Source organism: Phalacrocorax carbo, chromosome Z (genome assembly GCF_963921805.1).
Source record: "Phalacrocorax carbo chromosome Z, bPhaCar2.1, whole genome shotgun sequence".
NCBI lineage: Eukaryota > Metazoa > Chordata > Aves > Suliformes > Phalacrocoracidae > Phalacrocorax > Phalacrocorax carbo.
The window spans coordinates 56,952,279-56,965,708 of record NC_087548.1 but is presented as its reverse complement, the minus strand read 5'-3'; the positions used below and the strand labels follow the sequence as shown (position 1 = coordinate 56,965,708).

The window sequence follows — 13,430 nt, the reverse complement described above, 5'->3', positions numbered from 1 at the left end:
TTTAATAATCTCTTCCCATCTTCAAGAGCTTTATTTCTTTGCAGACATCCATCAAGGAATTGAAAAAGAACCCAACCCATAGCCCCACACATGATGCAGAACTCTGAAATCCCATATAGTTTTTATTTGTTATTGTGCAGACAGTAGTATGTGTACATGTATTAATAATTACTGTCTCTGTAGTGGTAACACACAGACCTGTTGTTAATCCTTCTAAGAATATATAGAAATTTTTATAGGTAGTCAAGAAGCAGAACATTTTTACTTCGTTTACACATGCTGGGAAGAAGAGGTCAATACTGATTTTTTTTCCTGTCATTTAAAAACTAATGTGGGTCAGACTTTTGGCCATTTTTTTCCTTTTAAACTTAATTTATACTTTCTTGGGATGCTTACACAGCCTTTCATTGAATCTGGCAAATGTAAAAGCCATAGTACTAAAAATATATAACTGTACATATTTTATTAAAATAAACCAAAAAGTGATGGTGTTTATACCTTGATTATAAAATGTGGTGAATTATGCAATGTGTTTATTCATATAATGTTCCCCCCTTCTACATTTCAAGTCGTTCCTTGGTGGTCTGAATTGGGCGTTCATAGGAGTTGACGAAGCTCATCGTTTAAAAAATGACGACTCTCTTCTATACAAAACTTTAATAGACTTTAAGTCTAACCATCGTCTTCTTATTACTGGAACGCCTCTGCAAAACTCCCTCAAAGAGCTGTGGTCTTTGTTGCACTTCATCATGCCAGAAAAGTAAGGAAGAGTTTTACGTAATTATTTCTAATATTTTTTGGTCAAGTTTCTTATTGTGAAGTAGTGCAGTGATTTGAAAACCAACAGAGGTAGAGAATCGTACTGATAGGTAATCTAAATATTCTATCTACTATTCTGTCTACTTTAAGACGCATAGATTTTTAATGCTGCTCCTGATAAGAAATGCTGGTAGCAGTTGCCACCTTCTTCCATTTTAGCAGCCCACAAAAATGATGGTTTGATGTCTGGGTCAGAACCTGGAAAAAAGGCTTCATCTTAGCCTAAGAAGAAAATCGTATGGGTTTAGTCTGGGGAAATAGAATGGAATCTTTTCTCTGTTAGTTCTATTAATGAAAACAAATTTGTTACCAAGATGCCCAATATCTTGTGGTTCAGTCAGATAGCTAGTTCTCCCGTGCAGTTTGCATACAGTAAGCTTACTGTATTGACCTTATTTTGTACTGACCTCTGTTTATACCTACAATAGATTAGAGCTCATGTATGAGAGCACATGTTTCTGTCAGACACCTTGTAAACACAAGTACTATAGCTCTGTTTAGTTTGAGCTATGGATTTTGCTGATTTTTTCAGAATCTTATAAGCAAAGCCCCTATGGTCTGGTACCCCTGCTTCATTTGATCATAGTGTCTCTTCTGCTTGTCTGTTATGCTTCAGCTAGACAATACAAGATGGAAAAAGTACCTTAAGTAGTCTCTTGTTCTCTTGCACACCTTCCAGCCATACAGCTGGTTTTTCATGCTGCTCTCGTTAAATGTAATAATGTAATTCCTGTAACCATCTAGATGAGTATCCTTGCAGAAAAATAAAAATGTTGTCCTTCCCCTGAGGAAGTTAAAATTCAGTAGTTTTCATTCTGTGTTTTAGGAAAATTCTATTCTTCTATTTAAAGTGTTTGGAATTTGTTGTGAGATGAAAATTCAGAAACTGGATAGAGGAGTGGGGAAGAAATCCAAATGTGTGTGCTGTTGTGGTATATTTATATACTTCCTGTGTTTGTGTTACCTTTCTTACTGAATTTTGCTTCTTCAGGTCATTCACAGTATGTCACTATTTTGCACTCATTCTCTATTATGTTGAAGGTTTGCCTCCTGGGAAGATTTTGAAGAGGAGCATGGTAAAGGGAGAGAGTATGGTTATGCAAGTCTTCACAAAGAACTTGAACCATTTCTGCTGAGAAGAGTTAAAAAAGATGTAGAAAAGTCTTTACCTGCTAAAGTTGAGCAAATTCTGAGGATGGAAATGAGTGCATTGCAGAAGCAATATTACAAGTAAGGAGCAACACTTTTTAAATTGTAGTGTTTTAGTAATATGTCTGCATACAATTTACTAAAATATAATAGTTTTTATAATGCAGTTTGAGCTTCTAGCCTGAACTTGAGGCTTCTAGCCTGAACTGGAGCTTCTTTTGTTTGGCATGTTAGCACATTCTTTTGGGAGCTGCTTTTTTAATTTAGCTTGTTTATATTTTGAGAGCTTACATGTGTCTTGCTTCTACATATGGTTAAAAATTACTTAATATTGTACATCTTATATCATAGGTGGATTTTAACCAGGAATTATAAAGCCCTCAGTAAAGGTTCAAAAGGCAGTACCTCAGGCTTTTTGAACATCATGATGGAACTCAAGAAGTGCTGTAACCATTGCTACCTCATTAAACCACCAGATGATAATGAATTCTATAATAAGCAGGAGGCCTTACAGGTAATTTTCACTTTTTGATTAAAAAAAAAGTTCTGTTTTACTAATACTCACAAAATTTTATAGTACTCTGGCAGCTTATTAATTCTTATTGAAGTATATTAAGATAAAAGAGGTTCTCTGGAAAATGTGCATCTTGGTTCTTTACAGGTAAGTGAATTGATTTCTGTTTCTTAATTGGAACTGAATAATTGACAGATAATTGACTAAAAATATCTCTGATTTTAATTACAATCAAAGTGAAAAGGAAATAGTTTGAAACAGGCTGTGTGTTTTCATGCAAAATGATCGAGACCTATTTTAAACCTAAGTAAAATAAAGCAGCTAAGCAGGTAAATGCAGTGTGAGTGGAAACGCATGTGACTGGCAGTGGTACACCAGCAGTCTATGTCACAGCAGAAAGTGGTCTGCAGAATGCTTTTATGCCTTTTTAATAACCAAATAGTGTTCTCTGTATGCCTGCAAACAACCAAAATGAAAGGAAATGAAAGTAACAGGCATCCAACGCTTAGTCTGATTTTGTTGGTTTTGTAACAGATGAAAACAATCATCATGTCATCTGTTGTTTCTTTTCTTCTTTTTTTCCTTAAGGTTAACTTAATATTTGTACCAAAACTGTTGAGAAGCACAGCAACAGATAAGACTGTTGTTGATGCAGTTTATACCAACATAAATGTCTCTAAGGATGATTTTTTTTTTTCTGTAAGCTTTCACTTCATAATTTAAATACCTTCCCAAAACTACTAGTTTGTGCAGTGACAAATATCCTCCGCCTTTGTGGCATAAAGAATAAAAGCACCTAACTGAAAATTCAGCTTTCCATAAAATTCTATCCCGAACGTCTTCACCTGAAGTGGTTTCAACATCAAATTTCACACTTCCTTGAGTTTCTGTTCCAGTTATTCCCAATGGAGCTGAGAAGGCTTACAGGCTTTAGGTGGGTTACAGTATTAGGCACCACAGACAAGATTCCTCTCACTTTATCTTGCCTGAGAAACTTGACTGGTAGGCTTTGTTTAAAAATTCTTAGAGGGTTAAGCAGCAGTACTTATTTCCAAGAAAGTAGTACTACGATAGTTTTTCCTCAATCTTGTATTTTATTGGTTACAAAATTTTATTTTTTACTTGACAGAAAAGAACTTGGGCCTACATTATAACTGCTTAAATTTTTAAGCCCATATTTTTACTTCATGTTTTGATGAGATGTTAAGATACGACTTTAAAAGAGGGAACTGAATAATGCATTTCCTTTAAAAATATTTGAGTTAGTAGTTCTGTTGATTTCAGTTAGAGTCAACTAAACTAAAATCAGAGTAAATATTTGTCTTCAGTTAATGCTGCAAGCTAGTAAGTTTATATAGCAGTGTTGTCTTATGCTCACATGAACTTGATGGCGTTTTTTTTTTCTTTCATTCTAGCAGGACTATATGTTGTGTGCACCTTTTGAGCTATAAAATTCTTAAGGAATGTCAGAACCTCCAATGAATGCCTAACCAACTGCAGTGTTTATTAGTGTTGAGATGAACTTAGTTTGTAATATATATTTCTTGTCTCTTGTAGCATTTAATACGTAGCAGCGGGAAACTAATCCTTCTTGACAAGCTACTGATTCGTCTGCGAGAACGTGGCAACAGAGTTTTGATTTTCTCACAGATGGTGAGGATGCTGGACATCCTAGCAGAATATCTCAAGTACCGTCAGTTTCCCTTTCAGGTAAGAATCTTGGAGGTAGTAGCAAAGAAGTTTTGATCCTGAATGTAAGAAAAATCTTTTCTTTACCCTGAGAGTGACAGAGCACTGCAAAAAGCTGTCCAGAGGTTATGGAATCTCCATCCTCTGTGACATTCAAAAGCCACCTGGACAAGACCTTGGGTAACCTGCTTTATCTGTCCCTGCCTGAGTAGGGGAGTTAGACAAGGTGATCTCCAGAGGTCCCTTCCAACCTCAACTGTGTTGTCATCATGTGATCTTTACCACTTTGCTTAAGAAAAGTCTTAAGAAGTGTGTTTTTTCTAGAAAGGCTGGCAATTGCTATATGCTAAATAGTATTTTGAAATTTAACAAATGAATTAAAAAATGAAGTGTTGCATTACTTTTTTTCCCTTCACATAACAGTTTTGGCAGTTGAGAATTCAAGTAGCTCTGACTTTGAATATAGTATAAGAATTACTTTTTAACTGTAGTATTCAATCTTTTTAGAGACTTGATGGATCAATAAAAGGGGAATTGAGGAAACAAGCACTGGATCATTTTAATGCAGAGGGATCAGAGGTATGTTTTTTTTTTCCTAAGGGATCAGTTTGAGTTTTTCCCAAGAAATACAAAAAACATTGCACAAAAAATGAGGGCTGAGAAAAGCACGGAATATATCAGTAAGGTTGAAAATTCATTGTTATTGCCTAGATGATAAGGTTTACGTTGGCTATCTTTTTCTTCTTTAAGAAGAGGTAAGTGGAAAACACATAACTTATGAAAATGGTATTTAGTCATTTGTGTAGCTATAATTTTTCTCTAATGCTTTTTATCAAAGTAATTTTAAATATTATGTAAGTGCTGCAGAAATTTAACCTCAGCCTTGTTGCTGTGTAGAACTTAACCCAACAATGTTCACAAGAGCATTGAGCTTACACAGTTATCATCAAAAACATCCTGGTAATGGGCAGAGCTAACTTGCATATCCTTTCATGAACAGCCATCTTTAATTGTTTCAAATCTGGCTTCTGTTACATTCATTTGTTGCCAGCTACTTGCTTCCCCTGGAAGAAATAACGAAGAACTGATTTCTAGCCATTCGTTGTGAGCAACCTGTGAATATATAGGTGTCTGTGACAGATTCTTTCTTTCCTGAGTTGGAAAATTTGTAGCTTACTTAGCATTCCTAATAAGCAAGACATTCCATACATTTGATCAGCTTCAATCTTTTGTCCTACACTGTCAGATTTGGGGGAGGGGAGGTTGTGGTTTTGGGTTTGTTTTTTGTTGGTGGTGGTTTTTTGAATCAATAATTGAAGGATAACATTTCTCAGTTGCTGCTGAGCTTGTTTTTACTATGATGGAAGGAGGACTTGCCTGAAGTTTACATTATAGAGTTATTTGGTAAATACAGAAGCTAATTCAGTTTCAAATTTCTAGCATAGACGTTGCCTTTTTCTGAAGTCTTTGCAGATACACTGTATGTTTTTTGAGATGAAGAGGTACTCAGACTAAATACATTTCAAAAATGGAGGCAAACTGCATTTGTGCAGCAACAAAATTATGTTCTCAGTTCTTTTTATTTCTTTCCTAAAAAATCAGAACAATCTATATGGTTTTTGGCCATTACTAAGCTATGGTCAGCATGGAAATTTCTAACACAATTCTCAGGACTCATTCCTAAGTGTAAGGGTTCTTTATTTCCTTTAACTGTACAGAAAAAAGGAGGGGTTTTAACCTGTTTTACTTTATCTTGAATTTCATATGTTGTTCTATTGCATGTCTCAAGATCCTTCTGCAGTCCTTCATAGTTGTTTCTGAATTAGTAGTTCTATATGATCTACAGGCTTTTTCTCCTCGTTGCTTATTCCATTTTTGTATTGTTCATTAATATGTTGAACAGCATTGAGCTGGGCAGAAGCCTTTTGCTTCCCATCTCTTAACCAGTTACCTGTAGACTCAAGTGTCTTCCTGTTCTGACATGGCTGCTTAGTCTTCCAGGGCTTGGGGCAGGGGATGTTGGAGAGGGACGTTGTAACATACGAGGCTTTCACACTAGGGTTTTGTACTTTTTGGACAGTCTTTTGTTTGGTTGGGATTTTTTTGTTGGTAATCATCTTCTAGAATGCTGCTTCCTTTAAACTGTCCAAAAGTCAGTAACTTTATGAAAGAACTGGATAACATTGTTTGCTTCATACTTGAAGAACTTTAACTATAAAACAGTTACGGACTTGATAGTATATGATTTTGTAGTCTGCACTGCAGACTGCATAAACAAGTGTCATATTGGTTCCTTTAAATATATTACAACTATTATATATAAAACTATTTCTTATTTTGTGATTTCAGGACTTCTGCTTTTTACTGTCTACCAGAGCTGGAGGATTAGGAATCAACTTGGCATCTGCTGACACTGTAGTTATATTTGATTCTGACTGGAATCCACAGAATGATCTGCAAGCACAGGCTAGAGCACATAGAATCGGACAGAAGAAGCAGGTATGCATGTTCAGCTTTAAGCTCCAAACTTGAAGGAGGGTTTCATACAGTAGCTGTCCAGTTTCTCTGCACCATTCAGTCTTCATGTATTTTTAAGAATAACTAATACTTGCTGCGTATGTCCAAAAAAAGTTAGTAATATTCATTTAACTTCGGGTTTTTTTGAGTCTTCCTATAAGAGGAGATAATATGGCAGCTGTGCTGTGTGGATGGGAGAGGAAGAAGAGTTGTGGGCTTGTCTGTCCCGCAATCATTGGCATCACGTCATTGTAGAAAATAAGTGCTACGTCAGGCACATCGCCCTTGCTTAAATATTTCGTAGTTCTCTTCGGGTTTCTTTCTTGCAGAAGACATATAGTAATAATCGGAAATATGACAGTTTTGCTTGCAGCAATGCTTGTGCCAAATCACTGAAGTTTAAAAAAGACAGGTCTAAGACTTCTGTGGTTTTTCTTAAATGCTTATTTAAAGACTGTGGTAACATGATTGAACACGTATTTCTTACTTGAAACCAGTCGATAAATTCAGAAGGTATGTAGTGAAGACTGACATCTCTCCTTGTTGTTGTTTACTTTTTTAAAAATAAACATAGGTTAATATTTATCGACTAGTCACAAAAGGATCAGTAGAAGAAGATATTCTTGAAAGAGCCAAGAAAAAGATGGTGTTAGATCATTTAGTGATTCAGAGAATGGACACTACAGGGAAAACCATACTACATACAGGCTCTACTCCTTCAAGGTATATTTGTTTTTATTTCCATATTAATTTACCCTTAAGTGTAGTTGACAAGTAAGTAAAAATATAAGTTATACTTGGTTAATGAAAGGCAAAAAAAGTTAAATAAAGATGCAAAAAATGTTGTCTTTGTAGATTTTTATTTACATATTAAATCTATATTATATATATAGTTTAACAGTAAAAAGAAAGCTTAATTGCCTCATGATTATAGAGAACTTTTTCAAATTACTAAGATAAAATCGTCTTTCTGAAACATGCTTTATTTCAGCTCAACACCTTTTAATAAGGAGGAGTTATCAGCAATTTTGAAGTTTGGTGCTGAGGAACTTTTTAAAGAACCTGAAGGGGAAGAACAGGAGCCCCAGGTACGTAGTGTTTCTGTGCTAGATGGATAGAACAGCTGAAAATATACATTAATTATTTAATTGTAAAGAGTCACTTCTTTTTTAGGAAATGGATATAGATGAAATCTTGAAGCGGGCTGAAACTCGAGAAAATGAGCCAGGTCCATTAACTGTAGGGGATGAGTTGCTTTCACAGTTCAAGGTATTTTTATGTTCCCTCCCTCCTGACATAATTACACTTTTCTTTATAAAAACAGTACTAGTTTTCTTTTATGTACCTATCCGTGTCTCCATTCTTATGGAGTAGGTGCCTCAGTAAGTCAACTCTTTCTTTCTAATTAAATGTCTTTTCATCTATACAAGGATGCCAACCATCAGTTATAAACATATAAAAATACATGATGTGTTTTGCTAATAAGAGATATTGTGAATGTGTTAATGATTAGAATTCTATGTAGTTTTGTGTTTTATTTACTGCCTTTCTTGTTTAGCAGCTCTGGTATTGTTGAATGCAAAATGTAAAGTTTGCATTTCTTACTTGATAACTTCTAGAAATAGCTTTTAGCTCTGAAGTAAACTTGAATGCCAGGTATTTGAAACGTTGTCAGTTAAATGTATTATAATTTGGGTGCAAAAAAAAAAGCCACAGAGCATGAAGTATTTGTTTAGATCAGCAGAATATTAAATAGTTCTGCTGATCATCCATTTGCAATATATTTTGATTTCTACAGTGTATTGATGTTTGGTTGGTTTAACATTAACTCAGGCATTGCAGTGTCGTTAGCCCTATTTTGAAGGAAGTTAAACAGCAGTCATACAGCTAGTGGGGAGGTGTTTCATTATGCATCTGTATTGGTCAACTTTTAAAAGAAGAGCAGATTTTCATCTTTCCTCCAATTAGCCCATGTTGCCCTGTTGTCTGTCTGTTTCATGAATGAATAAAAATACCTTCATTAGAGAAAGTGTTTCATGAAGTGTTCTGTATGAATAAATTTTATATATATTATAAAACAATAGCATATATATAAATACATACAATATATAAATGCATAAAATATGCCATTTAGAACTTTATTTTCCTAAAATATTAGTTGCTCAGTCTTCTTCAAATGAAGTCATGCATTGATTTGACGAAAACTCTTCATCAATTCTAATACACAAGGTGGCCAACTTTTCCAACATGGATGAAGATGATATTGAGTTGGAACCAGAAAGAAATTCAAGAAATTGGGAAGAAATCATTCCAGAAGTGCAACGGCGAAGAATAGAAGAGGAGGAGAGACAAAAAGAACTTGAAGAAATATACATGCTTCCAAGGATGAGAAACTGTGCAAAACAGGTGTCTCTTGGTTCTGAATGACTTGCACTTTTATGTTGCTGTTGCTTTAGTTTGTTGTTTGGGAGTGCTTGTTTGGTTTGGTGTTTTGGGTTGGGTTTGGTTTTTTTTTTTTTTTTCTTTTCCGAACACATGTTTTTGACAGACTAGGTGAAACTTCACTTGCATTTGTTAATCACATAGCTTTGAACTACTTACTCTGAAATTCCAGATCAGCTTTAATGGAAGTGAAGGCAGGCGCAGTAGGAGCAGAAGATACTCTGGATCTGATAGTGACTCCATCTCAGAAAGAAAACGGCCAAAAAAACGTGGAAGACCACGAACTATTCCTCGAGAAAATATTAAAGGATTTAGTGATGCAGAGATCAGGCGGTAAGATATGGGGGGACATGCATGTTTAAAGGGACAAGACTATTTATAGCAGTAGTAGCAGTAAGCTTGAAAGTACAGAAGGCAGTTTATTTTTACTGAATTTGAGTTTTCTTTATTCTAGGCATTTAATATTTCATCTTGTATATTTTGTGGTGCTGACATAGTGAACTGTCATGGCAAGGATTTGACCCATTTTAATGAGGGATGAAATTAGGTTTGAAAAATATTCTTGATTGTTTTAAATTCGTTAATTCCTGCAACTCATGAAGACAGTAGTTTTAAAAACCAGTTGGTACAATGGTTGAGCTTTTCTTTTAACACACAAGCAAAATAATCTGCTTCACATAATTTTATCTAAAAACTGCAATGCTGAGAGAATATGTAAATCCTTTTGGTGACATCTACAAAAACTTGAGTGGATTTTGTTTTCTTAAACTTCTTGACACTGTAATTGTATTGATGTTATATCATGCTTTTTTTAAACTAAAAATAAATCCTATTTGAAATTTCTACAGCAGGTCCCTTCAATACTTGGTGCTAAAATATTTTCTGGTAAAAGGAGGAGGAATTAATTTGTTTTACCTTTTTGGGTTTGTGAAATGATACTTTGCTTCTGAAATTTAAGTATGCATTCTTCTTCAAAAGCTTTCAAAAGATTTTTGGTGACAGAAATAAGTTTAAAGATCCTTTTGCCTTACCATTTCATCTAATGCCACAGTGAATTGGTACTTTTTTCAAGACTATTCCTGTGCTTGCACTAATAATTTGAGGCCTTGATTGAGGAAGTTTCCTTCCTTACTTTCTTTTTTTTTTAAATTATTTTATTAGTTGTATTGTTTCTTCATTTCCTTTCTATCCTGGTTATCTCCAGTTTCTTTCCATTACTTACACATTCCTACAGAGAGTATCTTTCATGTGATATTTTCTGAAATCTTCAAATCGCCTGTTGCAGATTGTTCCTCTCACTAAGGCAAAACATAATGCCTGAAACCTCCACTTACTGTAAATCTTCATTAAATTTTTATTAGACACATCCAGCTGCTGAATCTTCTGTCTTGTGAAATTAATAAAGCAATTTCAGAAATAAACTTTACCTTCTATTGTTTTATTTACATCAGTTCTTAAACTAATAAAACTGACTTTATTTGGGTTATCTGCATATGCTAGGGTGCCCTACTCTCTCTACTTTTTTTTCTGCCCATGTCCCCATAGCATTATACTAAGATTAATAATTGTATTAATACAATTTTAAAATGAAAGTAGTTAAGCATACATTTAAATGGCAAAATTATTTTCTGTTACTAGGTTTATCAAGAGTTACAAGAAATTTGGTGGCCCTCTTGAAAGGTAAATTTGTTGATTATTATTTGTGTAGCAACTTGGAACCTTGTTTTCATAACAAATTAGAACAATATACCAAGAAACCGTAGGCTTAAGCGAAAATACAGTGTCTAGTGTTTTGCCTTGACTATAATATCAATTTAGCATAATATCGTCCCTTTCTTCACATATGGTACATATGCAAACAGCCACACAACAAGCCTTTCAATTTGCAGGACTACTTACTCTCTCTCTTTATACTGTACCTGCTCTTTAATCTTAATTGGTGATAATCATTAAGTTGTCTTGTTTGATAGCGTGTTGAAAGCCTATCAGTTTATCCACCGTGATTGTCAGTTTTGCATTTTCCTTATTGTCAGTTATTTTTAAGCTTTCTTTATTATTCTATATTCTAAGAAAAACTTCCCACCCATATTGTCTGTAAAAATATTTATAGTCCATATGAACATATTACGTATGATTGTTCCTTTTCTTTTTCTAAAGAGACATATAGTAATTTGACTGAAAACTGTAGGTTTAGGGTCCTTTACAATTCTTGTATTGTCCTCTGAAACCTGAACCACTTTTTTTTCTTGGATCAAAATTATACACAGCAAGGCAACTGCAGGTTACTGATAACTTACATGATAATTTCTCTGGTTTCACGGTCTGAAGGAGTCATTCACAGTAAAGCTTCAGAGCTGTAAAAATGTGTATTTGTTTTATTACAGATTAGATGCTGTAGCTAGAGATGCTGAGCTAGTTGATAAATCAGAGACAGATCTTAGACGTTTGGGAGAGCTTGTACATAACGGATGCATTAAAGCTTTAAAGGACAATTCATCTGGACAAGAAAGAGCAGGTACAATGTGTTCAGGGGACTTGGGCAATAAAAATTGTCAAGAAGTCTGAATGATTCTTGCACTCTGATCATTACTGAAAACAGTTCTTCTGGGGGGAAATATAAACAAAAATGTTGGCATGCTGATTGATTTTCAAAAGGGGTTATAGTAAGATGACTTATTTTCCCTTTCTGTGTTTGAATTGTCATTGGAGAATGCAGTATGGTTTTGCTTTACTGTGAAATTTTAAAGTAGTCTGTTACTATCTGTAAGACCTTTTGATTGTAGAGCTTAATTCAAGCATTTGGTTAAGAAAAAATCATTTGGTATAATTGAAAGTTTGCATCTAGAGCATCAATATGACTTGTTTTCTTTACATTTTTCTGTATAATATTTGTAAATATAAATATTTTAATAGCTTTGTCATTTATTTTAAGGAGGTAGACTTGGGAAAGTTAAAGGCCCAACATTCCGAATCTCAGGCGTGCAGGTGAATGCAAAGCTAGTCATCTCTCATGAAGAAGAGTTGGCACCATTGCACAAATCCATTCCTTCAGATCCAGAAGAAAGAAAAAGGTACTGAATTTTTTTTAAGGCAGTAGTAATGTAGAAAATTTTTCAAGTTTTAATGTTGTTTTTTTTTTTCAGACAACTTTGACTCAAAGCACTCTCTGACAGCATTGTCCCTCTATTCCCTGTAAGAACTGGCAGTAGTAATCTGCTCCACATCTGTTCTTGCTTCCCTTGCCGTAGAAGCCAGTACCAGCTTTGGCTTCTCCATTATATTCACTGGGGACTGTGTTCAGTTACTAATAATAACCAGAACTAAAATTCAGGCTTGCTGGGGAGCTACTGTATGTGTCAGCTCTGCTTGAGGGGAAAGCAGTATCTATCAAAGCACAGCAGTTCTACCCTCTGAACTTTTTCCTTTGCCACCTTGCATATCACAACCCCTAAACTATCCACTTATTTAGCAGTTACACTTGGATGATGATTTATGCTTTTAGTCATGGTTAGCCAACTCTGTGATGCAGCTTGTGGCCACAGATAGGTGTCTGTTGTTCCTCGTATTTTAGTCTTGGTCAGCTTTAAAACACACTTCAGTGCTGATTTCACTAAATACTTTATATATATCAAATATATTATTGATATAAGAAATAATAACAATAAATATTTGGATTAATTTCTTAAATATACCAGCATCTTAGCAGAGAAAATAAATGTAGTTACATCACTTTTAGTGTGTTCCCTTTCCCCTTGCTAAGCTTCAGAAGTAAGCTTATTTGTCTTTCTATTTTATTTCTGCTAGATATGTCATCCCATGTCACACCAAGGCTGCTCATTTTGATATAGATTGGGGTAAGGAAGATGATTCTAATCTGTTAATAGGCATCTATGAATATGGATATGGCAGCTGGGAAATGATAAAAATGGATCCTGATCTTAGTTTGACACAGAAGGTATGTCATCTACAACATTTCATCAAGGACTCTTTTTGTTTAGGTAATAATGCTACTGAGAACAGTTACTGAAACAGCTTATTTTATGATAAGTCAAACTGCAGAGATATTATATGTCAGTTGTACTTTTTATGTCCTTCCTGTGGTATAGTACTAGATTTTAAGGTCTTGTGTATTTGGTTGAAGTATACCTTCTTGCAGTCAATTATGTTGCAATATTTCCATGTAGTTGGACCTCTGTCATTTGATTTTTCAGTCTTTTGCTTCTCTATTTTAGATGTTCCAATTTTTTTCCATTTTGTGTTCTTCAACTTTTGGAAGGGAGGTTTTTCTAGAGATCTCATT

The 13,430-nt window shown here is 34.5% G+C and overlaps 1 protein-coding gene across 4 annotated transcripts in view; it reads left to right on the top strand.

The window, feature by feature from the left end:
• CHD1 (chromodomain helicase DNA binding protein 1) overlaps positions 1-13,430 on the top strand; it is a 57,141-nt gene that overhangs the window by 31,940 nt on the left and 11,771 nt on the right. For all 4 annotated transcript variants that reach the window (XM_064439642.1, XM_064439643.1, XM_064439640.1 and 1 more), the window contains 15 exons: positions 570-760; positions 1,861-2,049; positions 2,320-2,482; positions 4,040-4,192; positions 4,679-4,750; positions 6,521-6,670; positions 7,263-7,411; positions 7,680-7,776; positions 7,862-7,957; positions 8,918-9,094; positions 9,303-9,463; positions 10,769-10,810; positions 11,515-11,645; positions 12,063-12,201; positions 12,935-13,085. In XM_064439642.1, the coding sequence (XP_064295712.1) occupies positions 570-760; positions 1,861-2,049; positions 2,320-2,482; positions 4,040-4,192; positions 4,679-4,750; positions 6,521-6,670; positions 7,263-7,411; positions 7,680-7,776; positions 7,862-7,957; positions 8,918-9,094; positions 9,303-9,463; positions 10,769-10,810; positions 11,515-11,645; positions 12,063-12,201; positions 12,935-13,085 (2,061 nt within the window). The remainder of the gene's footprint in view (positions 1-569; positions 761-1,860; positions 2,050-2,319; positions 2,483-4,039; positions 4,193-4,678; positions 4,751-6,520; positions 6,671-7,262; positions 7,412-7,679; positions 7,777-7,861; positions 7,958-8,917; positions 9,095-9,302; positions 9,464-10,768; positions 10,811-11,514; positions 11,646-12,062; positions 12,202-12,934; positions 13,086-13,430) is intronic.